Raw genomic sequence first — 20,104 nt, 5'->3', positions numbered from 1 at the left:
AGGCATTCAAAAGTGATACTGAATTCCACCCTTTTTTGTTTTTGACAGGCAAATGGGGATTGGGTATGCAAATACTTTCCCCGCAATCTTGCACCAAGTGTGCGGTTGGCAGTTGTGACACAGCTCTATTAACCTAAATGAAACACATTTGGCTGTGGTACTGCCTGCAGAACAGCACAGGGCATACAACTTTTGCCACGGCTGCAAAGCATTGTGACCACAGCTTGTATACAACCCTGAGCGGCTGCATGTATCTATTGGCTGGAATGTAAAACTACAGTTTGTAGTCAGAGTCTGTGAAAGTGAAAGTGAAAGAAAGTGATACTCCTAAGCACCAAGGCCTGAGGTGTGCCTTGGCCTGGCTGGTCAGTATGCCTGAAAGAGGGCAAAAAGACACAAATTTAGGTGAAGAAGGGAAGGTAACAATCCATCAAGTGGAGTAGCACGCGCCCAGATGGCAACAGTATATATCCAATAAGCATCCGCTATGACAGGAGAAACCCCCCCCCGACTCCTGACTTGGTGATGAGATGGAACCCCCTATAGAACCTGCAAAGCTAACCAGAACCCAACTAAATGTCCCATGAAAGATTGGATAGAGCCTGAAGCAACAACCCAGACATGAGAATGAACTGCTTGTGAATGAGAGGATACGTGGGGGAAGGGGAGCAATGGCTGGGACGAGGAGCCCCTGCAAAATGATGGCCGAGAAGATCCAAACTTTAAACGGACACCAGTGAAGTGCTCAGGGAAAAGTCCCCAACCCCTGGCCTACCCATACTTGGTATGGGGAAGTGCGAAGGTGAGTGCAAAAGGACAACTGGCAGGTGTTGAAAATGCTGAATACCTGAAGGATGTGATGGAGTAGGCGGATGAGGCCCATGCACTATGGCAATAAGCACTGTCAACATGGAGAAACCATGCCAGACACAGAACACAGGTCCCACCTGATTCGATAGGGTCGTGCTTCAGCCTGTGACCTGACAACCTAGTCTGAATCCTGAACCGAGGAAGGAGGGCCAGACTCCACCCCAGGGAAATAAGTTCCATGGCATGATACAGTCATACCCAAAGTGACTGAAGCCCCCCTACCTGAAACATGCTGGGAATCGGAAAAGATGACTGGACTGACGTCCCTGAGCAGTTCTCCAGGCAACATCCTAGACAAGAGATCAGGGCCGAGAGTGGAATCCAGAATCGTGACAACGTTTTCCCAACCTACCACTTAAGGACCGTCAAGGGGACATGGCTCAGCACACACCCTGAGAGAGACTATGAATCCCTGGCGGTAACCAGGGCCTCTAAGCAACAGGACATCAACTGAAAGAAGATTGACGACTGCTTCCGACCCAAGCACAGCACAGCAGCACAGAGACAGGTAATTAACTGAAAACTCGGGGCTGGTGTACTCACAGACCGTTGTGGGTAGTCGTACAGGTATGGTGAATGAACGTGCATCATATGACATATGGTATACGGGCGAGAAGATTGTGGTCAACAATCATTAACAAAAACGACATGTGAGCCCTAGCTAACTGACCCAGGTACAAACATGAACAAAGAAACGATGAGACATGACAACCAACGAAGATGAAAACAGCTGACTGAACAACAATGCCCCTCTGAGAAACGCTGAGGCTGAAACGCTATGACAGAAATGCTGAGACTGGACGCTGAGGCTGAAACGCTATGACAGAAATGCTGAGACTGAACGCTGAGGCAGAAAGGCTATGACAGAAATCTTGGGGCAGAAACGCAAGAACAGCAACGCTATGACAGAAAGCTGAAACCGAATGCTGAGGCAGAAACGTAATGACAGAAAACCTGGGGCAGAAATACAATGACAGAAACGCTGAGACTGAAACGCTGAGGCAGAAATGCAATGACAGAAATCCTGGGGCAGGAACACTATGACAGAACGCTGAGGCAGAAATGTGATGACAGAAATCCTGGGGCAGAAACGCTGAGGCAGAAATGCCATGACAGAAACCCTGGGCAGAAACGCAATGACAGAAACGCTGAGACTGAAACGCTGAGGCAGAAATGCAATGACAGAAATCCTGGGGCAGAAATGCTGAGGCAGAAATGCCATGACAGAAATACTGGGGCAGGAACGCTATGACAGAACGCTGAGGCAGAAATGCGATGACAGAAATCCTGGGGCAGAAACGCTGAGGCAGAAATGCCATGACAGAAATCCTGGGGCAGAAACGCTATGACAGAACGCTGAGGCAGAAATGCAATGACAGAAATCCTGGGGCAGAAACGCTGAGGCAGAAATGCCATGACAGAAATCCTAAGCAGAAACGCTATGACAGAACGCTGAGACTGAAACGCTGAGGCAGAAATGCAAAGACAGAATCCCGGGGCAGAAACGCTATGACAGAAATGCTGAGACTGAATGCCGAGACAGAAAAGTTGAGACTGAACGTCGAGCCAGAAATGTTGAGAAAGAACACTATGACAAAAATGCTATGACAGAAAACGCCATGACCATAAAAAAAAACGCCATGACAGAAATCCTGGGCAGAGATGCTGTGACAGAAATCCTGGGGCAGAGACGCTATGACAGAAACCCTGGGGCAGAAACGCTATGACAGAAACCCTGGGGCAGAAACACTATGACAGAAACCCTGGGGCAGAAACGCTATAACAGAAACCCTGGGGCGGAAACGCTATGACAGAACGCTGAGGCAGAAATGCAATGACAGAAATCCTGGGGCAGAAACGCTGAGGCAGAAATGCCACAACAGAAATCCTTAGCAGAAACACTATGATAGAACGCTGAAACTGAAACGCTGAGGCAGAAATGCAAAGACAGAATCCTGGGGCAGAAACGCTATGACAGAAATGCTGAGACTGAATGCCGAGACAGAAAAGTTGAGGCAGAACACTATGACAGAAATGCTATGACAGAAAACGCCATGACTAAAAGAAAAACGCCATGACAGAAAAACGCCATGACAGAAATCCTGGGCAGAGACGCTGTGACAGAAATCCTGGGGCAGAGACACTATGACAGAAACCCTGGGGCAGAAACACTATGACAGAAACCCTATGACAGAAACCCTGTGGCAGAAATGCTATGACAGAAATGTAGAGACTGTACGCTGAGAAAGAAATGCTGGGGCAGAATGCTATGACAGAAACGCCCGGGCAGAAAGCTATGACAGAAATGCCGGGGCAGAATGCTATGACAGAAATGCCGGGGCAGAACGCTATGACAGAAATGCTGGACGCTATGACAGAAATGGCAGGGCAGAACGCCAAAATAGAAATGCTGAACGCTATGACAGAAATGCTGGGGCAGAACGCTATGACCGAAATGCTGCGGCAGAACGCTATGACAGAAATGCTGGGGCAGAACGCTAAGACAGAAATGCTGAACGCTATGACCGAAATGCTGGGGCAGAACGCTATGACTGAAATGCTGGGGCAGAACGCTATGACAGAAATGCTGGGGCAGAACGCTAAGACAGAAATGCTGAACGCTATGACAGAAATGCTGGGGCAGAACGCTATGACCAAAATTCTGGGGCAGAAACCTATGACAGAAACGCTGGGGCAGAACGCTAAGACAGAAATGCTGAACGCTATAACAGAAATGCTGGGCAGAACACTAAGACAGAAATGCTGAATGCTGTGACAGAAATGCTAGGGCAGAACGCTAAGACAGAAATGCTGAACGCTATGACAGAAATGCTGGGCAGAATGCTAAGACAGAAATGCTGAACGCTATGACAGAAATGCTAGGGCAGAACGCTAAGACAGAAATGCTGAATGCTATGACAGAAATGCTGGGCAGAACGCTATGACAGAAATGCTGGGGCCGAATGCTACGACAGAAATGCTGGGGCAGAACGCTACGACAGAAAAGCTGGGGCAGAACACTACGACAGAAATGCTGAGGCAGAAACGCTATGACAGGAACGCTATTTCTGCCCAGAGCGCCCACATAATCAGCAGCTAATTCCACTTTTGGCCTTTGTTTAACAACATGCTGACAGGTAGGTTTTATCACTGAAACTCTGTCTCTTCTGCAGTAAAAGCTAATTTTTGCCTGTCAGCAATGTTCTTTTAATTACACACTGAGCCATAAAATACAGCATTCAAGAGGGGTGAGCCTGAGGAAGTCCATCTGTGCTAAAACTAGTTGGGCATAACTATAGCACTGTGACGACTTCACAGAATTGGGTTGATTTACTGCATGGTTCTAATTTCAGCTTGGTTAATTAAGTTTTGACAAAAAAACCTGGAAGTCAATTGGTTTCTATGAAGAGCTGCATCAGATTTAGCACTCTCCAGTTTTAGTAAATTAACTCCATTGCAGTTGCAGCCTAAGGCCCCATTCACACTAGCGCGTTTTTTGATGCATTTTGCATTTTGCAGAAATGCACGGGAATTTTTTAACATGGGTTCCTATGGAACATGTTCACATCAATGCTTTTTTGTATCTCTGCGTTTTTGGAAAGGGTCGGGGACTTTTTTCATGCAAAAAGCAGCGTTTTGCATGTAATGGTTTTCAATGGACAAGCATCAAAAACGCAAGTGCACCGTTTTTGCAGCGTTTTTGATGCGTTTTTGGTGCGTTTTTGCCGTTTTTTTTTTTTTTTTTTTTTTTTTATTTTTTTTTTTTGTAATTTTTTTTTAAGACTGTAAAAAAATGAAAAAAAAAAAAAAAAAACGCAAAACGCAAATCGCGGCAAAAACGCGGCAAAAACGCGGCAAAAACGCGGCTCAAAAACGTGGCAAGCATGAAAAAAAACCCTCCAAAAACGCTCAAAAGCAACATGCATAGGTGTGAATCGAGCCTAAAAGAGAATGAGTTGACATATCTTAATACTGGATGAACATTAATGCTGTGTGAGCGATTTTAATGGCTTTTGTTTTAACTCTAAATTGGTTGCACTATGATGGTCTCCTTCTTAGACATTTGCAGAACAAAAAATTTGTTTCGATTCGGATCGATTCGTTCAGTTAATAATTTTGTTGAGTTGCATTCCTAACAAAATTAGTTACGTTTCATTTATTTTGTTTATTCATTTTCTACCGGATTTAAATTTTTCCAATGGATTTGAAGTATTTGAATCAAAAATATTGAATTGATCCAAATTCATTGTGAATTTTTTTTAATTCTATTCTTTTATTATCTATTCTATTCTGTTTTACTCTATTCTATTCCCTTGGCTATTCAATTTTTTGGAGATGGCTACATTCTTTCTAATTTATTTTATTCTATTTGAATTTAGAATTTTGGAAGACGACTAGATTCTTTCTATTTTATGTTATTCTATTCTAATCTATTCATATTCAATTTTTTTCTATTCTGTTCTATTCTATTTTTTTCTATTCTGTTGTATTCTATTTTATTATATTCTACTCAAAATTTGAATTTTGGAAGATGGCTATATTCTTTCTATTTTATTTTGTTCTGCTCAAAATTAGAATTTCAAAAAGATAGATATATTCTTTCTATTTTATTCTATTATATTTGAAACTCGAATTTAGAATTTTGGAAGAAAACTATATTCTATTTTATTCAGTTCTATTCTAATCTTTTCTATTCTATTTTATTCTATTTTGTTCTATTCTATTATTTTCCTCTATTTTCTGTTCTATTCTTTTATTTTCTAATCTATTCTATTGTATTCTGTTTTATTCTATTCTATTTGAAATTCTAATTTAGAATATATTCTTTCTATTTTATTCTATTCCATTCTTTTCTATTTTAATTTATTCTATTTTTTTCTATTCTGTTACTTTTTTATATTTTCCATTATATTCCTTTATTTTCTATTCTATTCTTTTATTTTCTATTCTATTCTTTTATTTTCTATTCTACTGTATTCTGTTTTATTCTATTCTATTCGAAATTCAAAATTCGGAATGCGGCTATTTTTTAACTCTAATACACACAGTCTTTGAAGGAAATCAGCAATAGTAAGCAATATGTTTACATTTTAAACTTGTTATCAATTCCAATTCAGATAATTTGTTATTTCAGATGAAATTACGTTTCGTTATTTTGGATTTGTTTGAATTCATTACTATTATAATTAGGAAATTCTGATAAATCCAAATCTCCGAATAACTAAAATTTCGTCCGAATTTCGATTTGGAACAAAATAAACTGCATTTGTCTACTCCTTTTTCCTCACCCTCAAGCCTCATACAGAAGCCTGCTTAGACCTACTTATTAGATTAAGAAGTCATTTTGGATCGGCAAGTTTCTGTCTATGGGGAAGTGTGACTGTGGTGGGGGAGTTAATACCTTCTTCCATGGTGTGAAGCACCAATTTAAAATGGACACTTTATGAGCCTATCTGTACTTCATATTGCTGCTCAGGATATGCACTTTCAATTGAATTGCTGAACTGAGAGATTGTTACTGTTTTTCATGTTCCTTTAACTCACCTAATGTTTATGCACTTTATATGTTGGGACACTTTATGAACTCAAATGAATTGGTTATTGTGATTGTTGCATGGTATTTGCACATTTGAATTCCGTTATTTTCATTTAATGTCTCAGCATTTTATGTTTGGGTATTTTTAGCACAGATACAGTATGTATTTTGCACTAAGGTTTTATTGTTAGTTTTTAGGGCTGTATTATATTTTTCTATTTATAACATTAAACTGTTTCCCAAAATGCGTGTAGAATAAAAAACAAAATAGTAAACTAACCATATAAGCAAGGTTTGTCCTTGTGATAATGGCAGAACTTTTGCTAGCCACAGTGATGGACAACAAACAACCAGGAACAAGACGAGGACCATTATCATTTGCCAGTGATATGACAATTTTCACAAGAGTTGTGGTGGAGGTAATACCATCAGTGACTGCTATCTCCATGCTGTCTTCTGTAGTTCCAGAACCATCATGTACATACTGCAATGCGTTTCTGTTGATATCTTCGTATGTAAATGTGTCACCTAAAAAGAGATTGTTAAAATGATATGCAATTTCATCTAAATATTTGTGGTAATGAGATGGAGCAGTACATAGTTTTAGTCCTACACTTAGTTCTACCATTTCTATCCTCTAGGTTAGGCCCCTCCTTATCCCAAGTGGTATTTTCAATGGTCTATAAATAATGGGGGAGATTAACTATAAGTGGTGCACTTAGAATCTGGTGAAGCTGTGCATGGTAGCCAATCAGTGTCTAACCTCACCTTGTTCAATTAAGCTTTGGCAATATAACCTGAAAGCTGTTTTTCATGCAGAGCTGCGCCAGATTTTGCACTCTCTTGCTTTGGTAAATAACCCCCAATGTCTTGCTCTGTTACTTAATTTAGTAAGTTACATTACTAATACTGAATGCACTAGGGAAGGACTGATTTTACAAGTTAACCCTTGCATGGCTGCTTATCAGCAGTGTAATGGCACATTATTTAAGCTCAGATGTATGGGAAACCAGTCAATCTCACCTTGTATGTGCCACCAACAGTCCTGCAGTTGTGTGGTCTTCTCACAAATGTAGGACAATCTATCTATACAATGATTTCTAAAGTCCTATTACCCTATTATTATGTATAATATCGTAATATTGCACAGTGTTAAACAACTGAAAATAGTGTTACAATATATTCTAGACAAAACATGCAATGTAGTCATATATTATATTTTGCCGACTACCTGCACTCATAGGGGTTTGTATACCATCTTCAGACTTCAAAAGAACCCCATAGCGAGGTGTTTCCACCAGTTCATACAAGAGATCTTCAGGAGCAGTGTCAGAGTCACTCACTGTTAGCTGCATTCCTGTGCAAAAATAAAATTTTAAATGACATTTTACTACAAAGCCTTTCATGTGGGCTGTGTTTACTACCACTTGCCTGATGAAGGGGCCCTGCGTGACTCTGATACGTTGCCGCATGTGTACCGTGTGGCCAGGGGTGGACTGTCCAGTCAGCCAGTTCGGCCGTGGTCCGAGGGCCCGCCCGCTGAAGGGGGCCCACCAGCGCCACCTACTGGAACTCTCAGGGCACCCACGGGCCCCCGGCGACCATCTTTCAGGGCCCACCTGGGTCCCAGTGCTGCCTCAGGAGGTAGTGGGGGAGGGCGAGTGCCACCGGATCAAACAGAGCGGGGATCTCCCGCTTACCCGGGTGACCGCTGTCATCCGATGTCCCGCCTCCTGTCCTTTGACAGACGTCATACTGGTCCAATGCCTAGACGTGTGACGTCTATCATCAGATGACAGTGGCCGCCAGGTGTCAGAGCTGCTAACATGGGCACAGTGAGGCCACTAACATGGGCACAGTGAGGCCGCTTACATGGGCACAGTGGGGCTGCATTGATGGGCACAGTGAGGCTGCATTGATGGGCACAGTGAGGCTGCATTTGACGGGCACAGTCAGGCTGCATTTGACAGGCACAGTCAGGCTGCATTTGACAGGCACAGTCAGGCTGCATTTATTGATGGGCACAGTGAGGCTCCATTTAATGGGCACAGTGAGGCTGCATTGATGGGCACAGTGAGGCTGCATTTGACGGGTACAGTCAGGCTGCATTTATTGATGGGCACTGGTGAGACTGCATTTCATGGGCACAGTGAGGCTGCAATTGATGGACACAGTGAGGCTACAATCATGGGCACAGTGAGGCTGCAATCATGGGCACAGTGAGGCTGCATTGAGGGGCACAGTGAAACTGCATTGAGGGGCACAGTGAGGCTGCTAACATGGGCACAGCGAGACTGCTAACATGGGCACAGTGAGGCTGCTAACATCACCATAGTAAGGCTGCATTTAGGGGCACAGCGAGGCTGCTAATATGCGCACAGTGAGGCAGCTGAAATGGGCACAGTGAGGCTGCATTGGTAGGCACAGTGAGGCTGCAATTGACGGGCACAGTCAGGCTGCATTTGACAGGCACAGTCAGGCTGCATTTGATGGGCACAGCCAGGCTGCATTTGACGGGCACAGCCAGGCTGCATTTGATGGGCACAGTCGGGCTGCATTTATTGATGGGTACAGTCAGGCTGCATTTATTGATGGGCAAAGTGAGGCTGCATTTGATGGGCACTGGTGAGGCTGCATTTGATGGGGACAGTGAGGCTGCATTTGGTAGGCACTGGGGAGGCTGCATTTGATGGGCACAGTCAGGCTGCATTTATTGATGAGTACAGTCAGGCTGCATTTATTGATGGGTACAGTCAGGCTCATTTATTGATGGGCACAGTGAGGCTGCATTTTATGGGCACTGGTGAGGCTGCATTTGATGGGCACAGTAAGGCTGCATTTGGTGGGCACTGGTGAGGCTGCATTTCATGGGCACAGTGAGGCTGCATTTCATGGGCACAGTGAGGCTGCATTTCATGGGCACAGTGAGGTTGCACTGATAGGCACAGTGAGGCTGCATTTGACGGGCACAGTCAGGCTGCATTTGACAGGCACAGTCAGGCTGCATTTGACGGGCACAGTCAGGCTGCATTTGACGGGCACAGCCAGGCTGCATTTGACGGGCACAGCCAGGCTGCATTTGATGGTCACAGTCGGGCTGCATTTATTGATGGGTACAGTCAGGCTGCATTTATTGATGGGCACTGGTGAGGCTGCATTTGATGGGGACAGTGAGGCTGCATTTGGTAGGCACTGGTGAGGCTGCATTTGATGGGCACAGTCAGGCTGCATTTATTGATGAGTACAGTCAGGCTGCATTTATTGATGGGTACAGTCAGGCTGCATTTATTGATGGGCACAGTGAGACTTCATTTGATGGGCATTGGTGAGGCTGCATTGATGGGGACAGTGAGGCTGCATTTGGTGGGCACTGGTGAGGCTGCATTTCATGGTCACAGTGAGGCTGCATTTCATGGTCACAGTGAGGCTGCATTTCATGGGCACAGTGAGGCTGAAATCATGGGCACAGTGAGGCTGCATTGAGGGGCACAGTAAGGCCATTAACATGGGCACAGCAAGGCTGCTAACATTGGAACAGAGAGGCTGCAATCAAGGGCACAGTGAGGCTTCCATCATGGGCACAGTGAGGCTCCAATCATGGGCATAGTGAGGCTCCATTCATGGGCACGGTGAGGCTCCATTCATGGGCACAGTGAGGCTCCATTCATGGGCACAGTGAGACTGCAATCATGGGCACAGTGAGGCTGCAATCATGGGCACTGGTTAAGGCTGCATTAATAGGTTCTGGTCAAGGCTGCATTGATGGGCACTGGTGAGACTGCATTGAGGGGCACTGGTGAGACTGCATTGAGGGGCACTGATGAGGTGCACTGATGGGGGCTCTTTCCAACAGACTCTCAAATGGACACAGAGAAGGCCTGTACACACGCATGCATCATCATTACGCTTGGCACCTCCACGCACTGGGCCCACTGCAAACCTAGCTCTACTGACCCAGATAAGGCAAAGGCCGCTGCCTCCCTCCAAGTCCCTCCCTCGCCTCGGCAAACAGTGCCTGGAACGGCAAAAGAGGAGAGGATACACCAGCCAGCCACAGCAGGGCCAGGGTGTGAGCCAGGGGCCACCCATGCCAGTGACCCACCCACAGCAGGGCAAGGGTACCAGCCAACCACCCATGTTAACCCACCCACAGCAGGACCAGGGTGGCAGCCAGCCACCCACGGTGACCCACCCACACCAGGGAGCCAGCCAGCCACCCACGGTGACCCACCCACACCAGGGAGCCAGCCAGCCACAGCAGAGAGCCAGCCACAGCAGAGTGCCAGCCAGCCACAGAGGACACGGGAACCAGCCACAGCTACAGTACCCATAGTTAAGGCAAGAAGAGCACTACACAGTGACAGTTTAATTTCTACCTTGTAAATGGTTGGGTCAGGGGTGAGAGTCATGGCACAAAGAGGGGGTCCAGTGAGGACCAGAAGGAATGAAGGTGTTCACTGTACACTCTGTTAGAAAGAGGCCCCCCTCCAGGTCCCATTATACCCCTTTGTAGTCTCTAATGGGACCTGGGGGGACTCTTTTTAAGAAACTCTATAATGGACACTGAAAGGGTCTCTGTTAAGGAGAGACCCTCCTCCAGGTCCCATTAGACTCTCTTGTAGACTTTAATGGGGCGTGAAGGGGACGGTTTCTAACAGACTGTCTAATGGACACTGTTAGAGAGTGACCCCCCCTCTAGGTCCCATTAAAAAAAAGGCAGAAGTTGTCCTTTGTGCAAAATGTAGGGGCGGGGTCATGGGTGGAGTCATGGGCGGGGCCTGACAGGGGGCCCTTGTTTTATTTAGTCCGGGGGCCCTGAGTGTTGTCAGTCCGCCCCTGCATGTGACCATGTAATTAAAGCTTTGGACCCTTCTGAGGAAACCTTGGTGTGCTGATGACATTTCTACACTGCTACAGTTCCCAGCCGGTGGTCATTACAGCACCCAGCATTACTACAGCTATTATCAGGAACGTGTGCTGGGGAATATTACATTTGGACCTGTATAGTTATTGGCCACTTTTTTTTTCCACTATCAGTAGAAATATAGTCACCTGAAAATAAGCTCAACTACACATTTTAACAATATTCCAAGTCAGTTTAAGGACAATAAGATGATCCCAAAGGAGGGGTGATGCTTTGAGCAGCAAAGGTGGTGTGCCTACAGACTCCAGTGATGGCAATCCTGGTTAAAATCCAATTCTTTGTAATTTCCGGTAAGCTAATATTCTATGCATTTCTACAGCAATCATACAGTTCTTTTTCTCTAATGCCCCGTACACACGATCAGATTTTCCGACAACAAAACTGTGGATTTTTTTCCGAAGGATGCTGGCTTAAACTTGTCTTGCATAGACACGGTCACACAAATGTTGACCAAAAATTCCGAACGTGAGAACACGGTGACATACAACATGTACGATGAGCTGAGAAAAAGGAAGTTCAATAGCCAGTGCGGCTCCTTCTGCTTGATTCAGAGCATACATGAATTTTTGTGTGACGGACTTGTGTACACACGATCAGACTTTCAGACAACAAGTTTTGTTGTCGGAAAATTTGAGAACCTGCTCTCAAACGTTTGTGTGCAGAAATTCTGACAGCAAATGTTAAATGGAGCATACACACGGACGGACTTTCTGACAAGAAGCTCACAGTGAACATTTCCCATCGGAAAGCCCGATCGTGTGTACGCGGCATAAGGCTGTAACATCCTACATTACCAGTATAAAATGTAGTAATTTCAGATTAGCAGGAATGCTGCCCTACCTATAGTATATAAAAAAAGATTTCTGGCATGTCGTCCATCTTCAAGCCATAACTGTTTACTGTCATGTATACAGGATTTAAAATAACCATTCTATTGTTTCAAGAGAGAGGAAATACAGAAGACTTATTGCCACTCTTCCAGTCTGTGAGGAACAGAGGTTACTGCAAGGCAAATGGTGTAGGTAGTGGGCCTCATGTTCACTGACACAAAGGGGTTGATTTACTAAAGGTAAATAGACTGTGCACTTTGCAAGTGCAGTTGCACACTGCAAAGCGCAGTTTATCGAGAGCTTAGTAAATGAGGCAAAGATTCACTTTGCAAAAAATACCCAATCACATGCAAGACAAATAAAAAAAAAAAAACAGCATTTTTCTTTCACATGATTGGATGATGGAGATCAGCAGAGCTTCCCCTCACTTAGTAAGTTCTGGAGCAACTGCACTTTGTAGAGTGCAACTGCACTTGCAAAGTGCACAGTCTATTTACCTTTAGTAAATAAACACCAATAGACAACTATCTGCATTTTGTGTTCACTTATGTCTGGGTGTTAGAACTGTGTTATGCAGAAACTCCCATTCTTTCTAGAGATGAAAAGAGGTCTGGCTATTAGGGGCCACTGCACTTATTTATTTAATTTTTAGTTATATCCATTGTGTGAATCACAACTTGGTGATATCTCTCAAATAGTATTTTCTTATTTTTTTCTCTTCTTTTTTAGCTGCACAGGGGATCTTTTGTTACTCATATAACAATAACAACTATGTATTATCAAAGTATTGAAAATACACCTTGTACTTACTTATATTAACCAATAGCTGAGAATGAGTTGTCATAGCCAAAATGCAATTGTATGGCTGCATCTTTGATCCCAAAACTATACATGCATTCAAAGAATAAAAAATTTAAATAGAAAACAACCCTAACAAAAAACAGGGACAGCCACCAGTCAGCATTATGCACAAAGTGAATTTACTTCTTCAAGGAAGAAATGAGAACAAAACTGTGTGGAAGAAATGCAGACACACATCAGATTATGGCTTTCATTTTCAAACTTGCAATAGAAAATGCTAGCTTGGATCTAAGGGAATGCTATGGCCAGTCCCAATTTCGTTTCCTTTTACTTACTTTATTAAATTTTTTATAGTTATCAAAGAGTCTGTCATGCAGAAGAAATAATTTTTGCTATGATTTTTACGTTTATCTGGCTTAATATATTTGTATCTCCCCTGTCAGGCTAAACATACATCTGGTAAAAAGTAATAGAATTTAGAAAGAAAATGTTTGTCTCTAACCAATAGGAGTTCTTCCTCCTTGCGTGACCTCAAGAAAAGGAGCAGTGATCTGGAACACTGGAGGTTGCTGATCATTTGAAAGCAAATGAATAGTAAATGGCATCTCAGCTGTAGTAAACTCTCCATCTGAAACTGAAAGGAAGAATGCATAACATCACTCAAAAGATTTAATATGCAATACAAATGTCAGTCTATCTCACGTTACCTAATTTATAATATCACAACATAAAAAATGTAATTCATTCTGGTCAACACTGCAAAACAATGTTTTTTATATTTTATTTAAAAAGAAAGGGTTACCCAGTGCATGGCAGTGAGAGAGCCTGTATTGTAGTTTAGTTCAGCTAAATATTGTCTTTTTGGTTGGAATTTGTCCATATAAGCTTTAAAAAGGTTCAGGTGCAGGCCATCCCCAGAGTGTATCCAAGGTACTCTGTGAGCAATGTAAAAGAGAGAAGGAGGGAGGCGCACCTAAGTGCAATATTAAAAAGGTTTTTGTTGTTTCTCTCCTGTCCTCCTCACATTGTGGTCCACCCACCGATTGACGTCATTTCCCCCGTGCGGTCCACGCCAGGCAGCTGTAATCTCCTCCACTTCCTGCTCTGGAAACAGCATCCTGTGCATGTGAAAACACAGCTGATCGCTGGGGAAAACTGGATTGCTGGCACCCCTCAAGGAGGACCCTACACATGACAGATATGCCTATGATGTCTTCATTCCTGTAAGTGCATTTATGTTTGCGCTATTAAAAAACCTTTTTAATATTGCACTGAGGTGCGCCTCCCTCCTTCTCTCTTTTATATTTTATTTCACTGCTCCTAGCAATAACAAATTTCAATATATGACATTTAAAAAGTGTCACTGGTATTGAACAGAGACTAGGCATACATTTCAGGCAGTAAATGTATTTATAACTATGATACTATATTTGTAAGCCTGGTTTTTGTCTCTGAATTTTGTGAATGCCACAAAAAGTAAGTGAGGATGTAAAAGAAGTATAATTGATTTGCCAAAATTGTAGCATTTAGTGAATATAAATGCTGTAGATGTGAAAGGGGAGAGGGTACCCATATATCAATCTATTTCTAGGAACAGTCCGGCATGACAAAACTAGATCCATATTAATTTTATCACCCCATACAACTAGGTAATGTATTTCTGTATATTTTGGATTGAAAGAGAACTTATGTGGATAAAGATATGGGAGCTGCCATGACCTGGTTTATAAAGGTGCATGTTCCAGAGCTGTCATCATTATCCTGATTTTACTGGTTAGTGGGTCATCGACCTGGAACTAACATGAAGCCAAAAAGTTGTTAGCACCTGCATTCTTGTTGACCGGTAAATTACTATGTTGTAAAGTAAGGCAGCCCTCAAATTTTCCACTCGCCTACTCACATTTTGCAAGTGGAAAATGAGGGCTTGCAAGCTGGGCTGCCTGGGAGCGGGGGGGGGGGGGGGGAGCACAGCCAGTGGGCGGGGTTGATTGGGAGCCGTTCTCCCAGCGATCACCCCCCAGGGCGAAGAGAGCATGGAGGAAGAGGAGAGCCACGCTGTTACAGCTTACATTACAATTGTCTCCGTTCTGCTCGACACAGCCCCGCCTCCTCCTGGCCTGCGCCTGTGATAGACATAACACCGGTCCAATGCTGGGATGCATGCTGTCTATCTTAGGCGCAGGTCAGGAGGAGGCAGGGCTGTGACTAGCAGAGCAGAGACAATTGTAATGTAAGCTGTCTGTGATCCCACGGCTCTCCTTTTCCACCAGTTATGGTGGATGTAAACGGATGAACGTCTGTTTACATCTGCTTACATTTGAGTCAGTTAATGTTTGCAGAAAATAAAAAGGAAAAGATCTGCCTCATTTGTTTTTGGGGTGCGGACATAAACAGATGTAAACTGATGTCGCCCCTTTACCTTTATTCTGTTTTGTATGTTTTAAGGGAGAAAACAAACACTAAAAAAAAGATGTGTAAAAGAGGGATGTAAACTGAACTGAAAACAAATATGCAAACTTATGTAAATGGATATTACCTGAAATAGTATTTATCATTTTTTAATAAACAAAAAAGCATGACTGAACTGATGAGTCCAATGTAAAAGGACCCTTAATTTCAATAATTTTGCACTGTTCAATTTACCTGTGAAGAAGAAATTGACAGTCTCTGGGAGTCCTACAATATACAAAATACACACATTAGATTTAGCTTGACAACAGAAGTGAAAACAGAAGCTACCATTAGCGGTACCATTATTTTCCATGGAAATTTGGCGTTTTATATTGTAGGCCTGTAATTCTTAGGAATAACTCATTTAAATCTGTCCAAACCAGAATCTATTAGACATCTTGGGTATGATAAAGTTTGAAACACGAAATCATAAATTATAATATAATAAATAACTATAAATAATTATACCAAATAATAATATAATAATAATAAAAATTATTCAATAATGTAATCAAATCAAAACCACTGAAATTTGCTCAGTTGCAGAATTGTCGCTGTCATTACTTTTCAGTGTTTGATGACGGCTCTCCCCACAAATCACTATCGCTCAATTCTGCGAGTGATTCTACTTTATTATCGCTGTTTTCTAGCTGGTCTAAAACCACTTTTGATGTAAAGGGACGGTTTTGGTTGCTATGGACAATCTCCAGTTTCCAGACAGAAAATTTTTATAATCTAAAACTGCATGCAGGCCACTGGAGAAACCACTAGGGACAAAAGGGATGTGAAATCATTTCATACAGTAATGTAATCTGTAAGATTACTGTATACTGTATGTATTGTGTGTGTTTCACTTTTTGAATTTGGCGCCGTTCTCCGTCCCTGTACGTCGCAACACTCGCAGGGAACAGAGCTTGGCTCTGTGATGAATCGAGCGGGGGACGAGCCGCTCACAACACTGCGGGGAGACATCGCAGGATCCAGGGGACAAGGTAAGTAAGCTTTTCCTGGATCCTGCAATGCGATCCCGACTCTGGCTCGGGGTTACTGCTTTTGGTTCTCAAATCCACCCCGAGCCAGACTCGGGAATACCGCCAGGGGGGTTAAAGAACTCAAGGCAGATATCAGTCTGCACTCAAATTGTGATTTAAATTCCAACCACTGGCAACCTCTTCTCAGTGATTTGGTTTTTTAACCACTTACAGACCTGAAGATTTGTCTGTTTAATGACCAGGCCATTTTTTGCGATACGGCACTGTGTTGCTTTAACTGAAAATTGCGCGGTCGTGCAATGCTGTACCCAAACAAAATTGACGACCTTTTTTTCCGACAAATAGAGCTTTCCTTTGGTGGTATTTGATTACCTCTGCAGTTTTTATTTTTTGTGTCATAAATAAAAAAAGAGCAACAATTTTGAAAAAAAACAATATTTTTACTTTTTGCTGTGATAAATATCCCCAAAAATGTTTTTAAAAATCTATTTTCTTCATCAGTTTTGGCCAATATATATTCTTCTACATATTTTTGTTAAAAAAAAAAAATCGCAATAAGCGTATATTGATTAGTTTGCACAAAAGTTATAGCGTCTACAAACTATGGGATAGATTTATGGCATTTTTTTTTTACTAGTAATGGCGGTGATCAGCGATTTTTAGCGGCACTGCGACATTGTGGCGGACAGATAGGACACTTTTGACACTTTTTTGGGATCAGTGCTAAAAAAATGCACTGATTACTGTATAAATGACACTGGCAGGGAAGGGGTTAACAATAGGGGGCAATCAAGGGATTAAATGTGTTCCCTCATTTGTGTTTCATTTGTGTTTCTAACTGTGAGGGGATGGAACTGACTAGAGGAGGAGACATATCGTTGTTCCTAGCTAGTAGGCACACACGATCTGTCTCTCCTCTCCTAACAGGGATTTGTGTGTTTACACACACATGTCCCTGTTCTGGCTCTTGTGCCCGTGATCGCACGTGGCCGGCGGTCATCGCAACCACCGGCAACGCGCATCGACCCCCCTGCCGTGCAGCGGGTGCATGCCTGCTATAGGCATTTAAAAGGGCTGACGTACAGCTATGACGATTTGCGGGATCGTGCCGACCTGCCGCCGTATAATGACGGCAGCTGGTCGGCAAGAGGTTAAAGGCTACACAGGTAATGATTTAGGCTTTGAAATAGCAACTCACTTAAAAAAACATTTATTATACTGGGATTTTAATAGCTCCCCATCTTTTCATTTGTATGTGTTGAGTATAAAATAAAGAATCTGCATGGAGACCAATGCCCAATATAAATGCCTAAAGTGTTAGCTCACCTTTACAGAAAACTGTAAAGGCGAACAAGCACCGGAAACCCTCCCCACCCCCTGGTCCCTGCTGTACTTACCTCCAGGGCTGCTGAACTGTCAGCAGCCCCGCAGCCAGTCCAGCGATTTGAAATCTCTTCTCTCCTCCCTCTTTTCCATGCAGCGTTTCCAGGGCAGACCGAATCAATTCTGATTGGCCAGCGCAATCACAGTGAATCGATCTGGTCCATCCCCAGAGACCTGCACGGGGAAGAGTGAGAAAAGCAGGAATTTCAGATCCCCGGACTATTGGACTGGCTGCTGACAGATTAGCAACTCTAGAGGTAAGTACATCGGGGACCTGGAGGGGGAAAGGAATTTGGTGTCAGATCACCTTTATATTTTTTCTGTAAAGGTGAACTAACCCTTTAAATAGTAATGTTCAAATGGTAGGAGGTACGTGAGCAGCTCTCTCCAGTGTTGTTTGATCACTTTAGTAAACAGTGATAGAAAATTAGATGGTTTTCCCTCCACTTACAACATGTTACAAACTGGTGAATACCAGGAAACAAATGTTCTTTTATGACTACCAATACCCCAAATTTTGTGACTGTAAATTGTGATGAAGAAGGTTAATTCTACCACTAGTTTGGCACGGACTGTGAACTTTGTGATGCCTGCAAGTAACTTGTTGGTTTTATTGTACTAGATTCAAAACTCATCACAGTCTGCTGTATTATGCTAAACAATACTCACATGCCTCATAGGTTAACAGAAAGGTAATTTTACCTGTGAATGAAAAGTCCATAATCTCTCTCATGTGAGGTGCTGCTCTTGGAGGTCGGTACATAATATTTCCTTGATTTATGTCAGATTGTGTAAAGTACATTACGGGGGATCGTGGTCTCTCTTTGTGCTCCAAGGTACCTTCAAATTTGAAAGGAATGAGAAGTGAACATTTTGAACCAAACTTTCTCAGCTCGAAATCTAAATATTTTACTATGACTGTGTTTTCCCAAAATTCATACCCTAATAAAAGGAAGGAGAAGTCATCATTTACCGCATATGACTGTTTTCACATTCTGAAAGGAAAAATCCTTATTTGTTTTAAATTAGCCAGTATGCCTAATTCATTTTAAATTGCTTCTCTGGAGCTTTGAATAGCTGGTGTAAAGGCCTCACAAGTAGTGAAAGAACCCAAGATTTAGGTCAACATTTAGACATATTTAGACAAATCTGCACTTTGAAGTGGAAAGACACAAACTTCGGAGTAGGTTTTATGTCCGAATATATTTACTGGTCCATATGATGCACCATTTTTAAAACAAGTCATTATAGCTGTTTTCAGGACAGGAATCAGACACATTGATGATTACAGGAGGATAAAGCTTCAAGATCATCTACCTTGCCCCCCCCCCCCAAATTAAAAAAAGAAATATATATGTAGTGCAACTCTTTCAACCATTACTTACGCCTTTCTTACTTTAATTATATTTGAAGCCTAATGCCGCGTACACACGGGCGGACTTTTCAACCAGACTGGTCCGACTGACCGAATCCGACGGACAATCCGACCGTGCGTGGGCTCCATCGGACCTGCAGCGGACTTTTTCGGTCAAAAATCTGCCAGACTTTAGATTTGAAACATGTTTCAAATCTTTCCCGACGGACACGAGTCCAGTCCAAAAGTCCGCTCGTCTGTATGCTAGTCCGACGGACAAAAAACGATGCTAGGGCAGCTATTGGCTACTGGCTATGAACTTCCTTATTTTAGTCCGGTCGTACGTCATCATGTACGAATCCATCGGACTTTGGTGTGATCGTGTGTAGGCAAGTCCGTTCATTGGGAAAGTCCTTCGGAAGTCCGCCGAAAGTCCGTCGGAAAGACCGTCAGACCAGTCCGGTCAAAAAGTCCGCCCGTGTGTACGCTGCATTAGCCCATACTACAATACACTGAATAATCTCTTTTGGTCTGCTTCCTATATTTAGAGGTAACGTTGATAACTTGATATAGTCACATGACACAGAGTTTATTCACCCTGCAAAACAGGCATGTCACAGGGAGGAATTCTAATGCTAGTCAGAGTAAGACTTGCTAAAATTACAACAGACTAAACCCCTGTTTTTAACGCATACTGTTAGACAGGTCAATTTTGATGTCTGCGAGCTGGTGGTAAATAGGCTTGGAATTTTTTCCTGGGCATTACCCAGGCTTTGTTTGTATCTGTTTGTAGCCCTCCAATGCCGCTTACTGCGACAGCCAGCTATAAATGAGGGTGGTGGCAAGTTTTTTTAGATCACCTTGGTGTGTGTATTGGTCCAGCAACACACCAGCACCTTTGCAGCCATAGTGCTATCTGCTGGGTGTTTGGTGTGCTTCTGTACCTTTAACAAGGGGTGGGCT

General features: G+C 43.1%; 1 protein-coding gene across 1 annotated transcript in view; it reads right to left on the bottom strand.

Moving 5' to 3' along the window:
- FRAS1 (Fraser extracellular matrix complex subunit 1) overlaps nucleotides 1-20,104 on the bottom strand; it is an 830,295-nt gene that overhangs the window by 181,653 nt on the left and 628,538 nt on the right. The window contains exons 34-38 of the mRNA XM_073597432.1: nucleotides 18,490-18,627; nucleotides 15,605-15,637; nucleotides 13,464-13,595; nucleotides 7,638-7,763; nucleotides 6,687-6,934 (exon numbers count right to left, since the gene is read on the bottom strand). Of these exons, the coding sequence (XP_073453533.1) occupies nucleotides 6,687-6,934; nucleotides 7,638-7,763; nucleotides 13,464-13,595; nucleotides 15,605-15,637; nucleotides 18,490-18,627 (677 nt within the window). The remainder of the gene's footprint in view (nucleotides 1-6,686; nucleotides 6,935-7,637; nucleotides 7,764-13,463; nucleotides 13,596-15,604; nucleotides 15,638-18,489; nucleotides 18,628-20,104) is intronic.

Source organism: Aquarana catesbeiana, linkage group LG01, assembly GCF_042186555.1.
Source record: "Aquarana catesbeiana isolate 2022-GZ linkage group LG01, ASM4218655v1, whole genome shotgun sequence".
Lineage (NCBI taxonomy): Eukaryota > Metazoa > Chordata > Amphibia > Anura > Ranidae > Aquarana > Aquarana catesbeiana.
The sequence above is the reverse complement of the archived record's forward strand: the minus strand, read 5'-3'. Positions and strand labels throughout refer to the sequence as shown.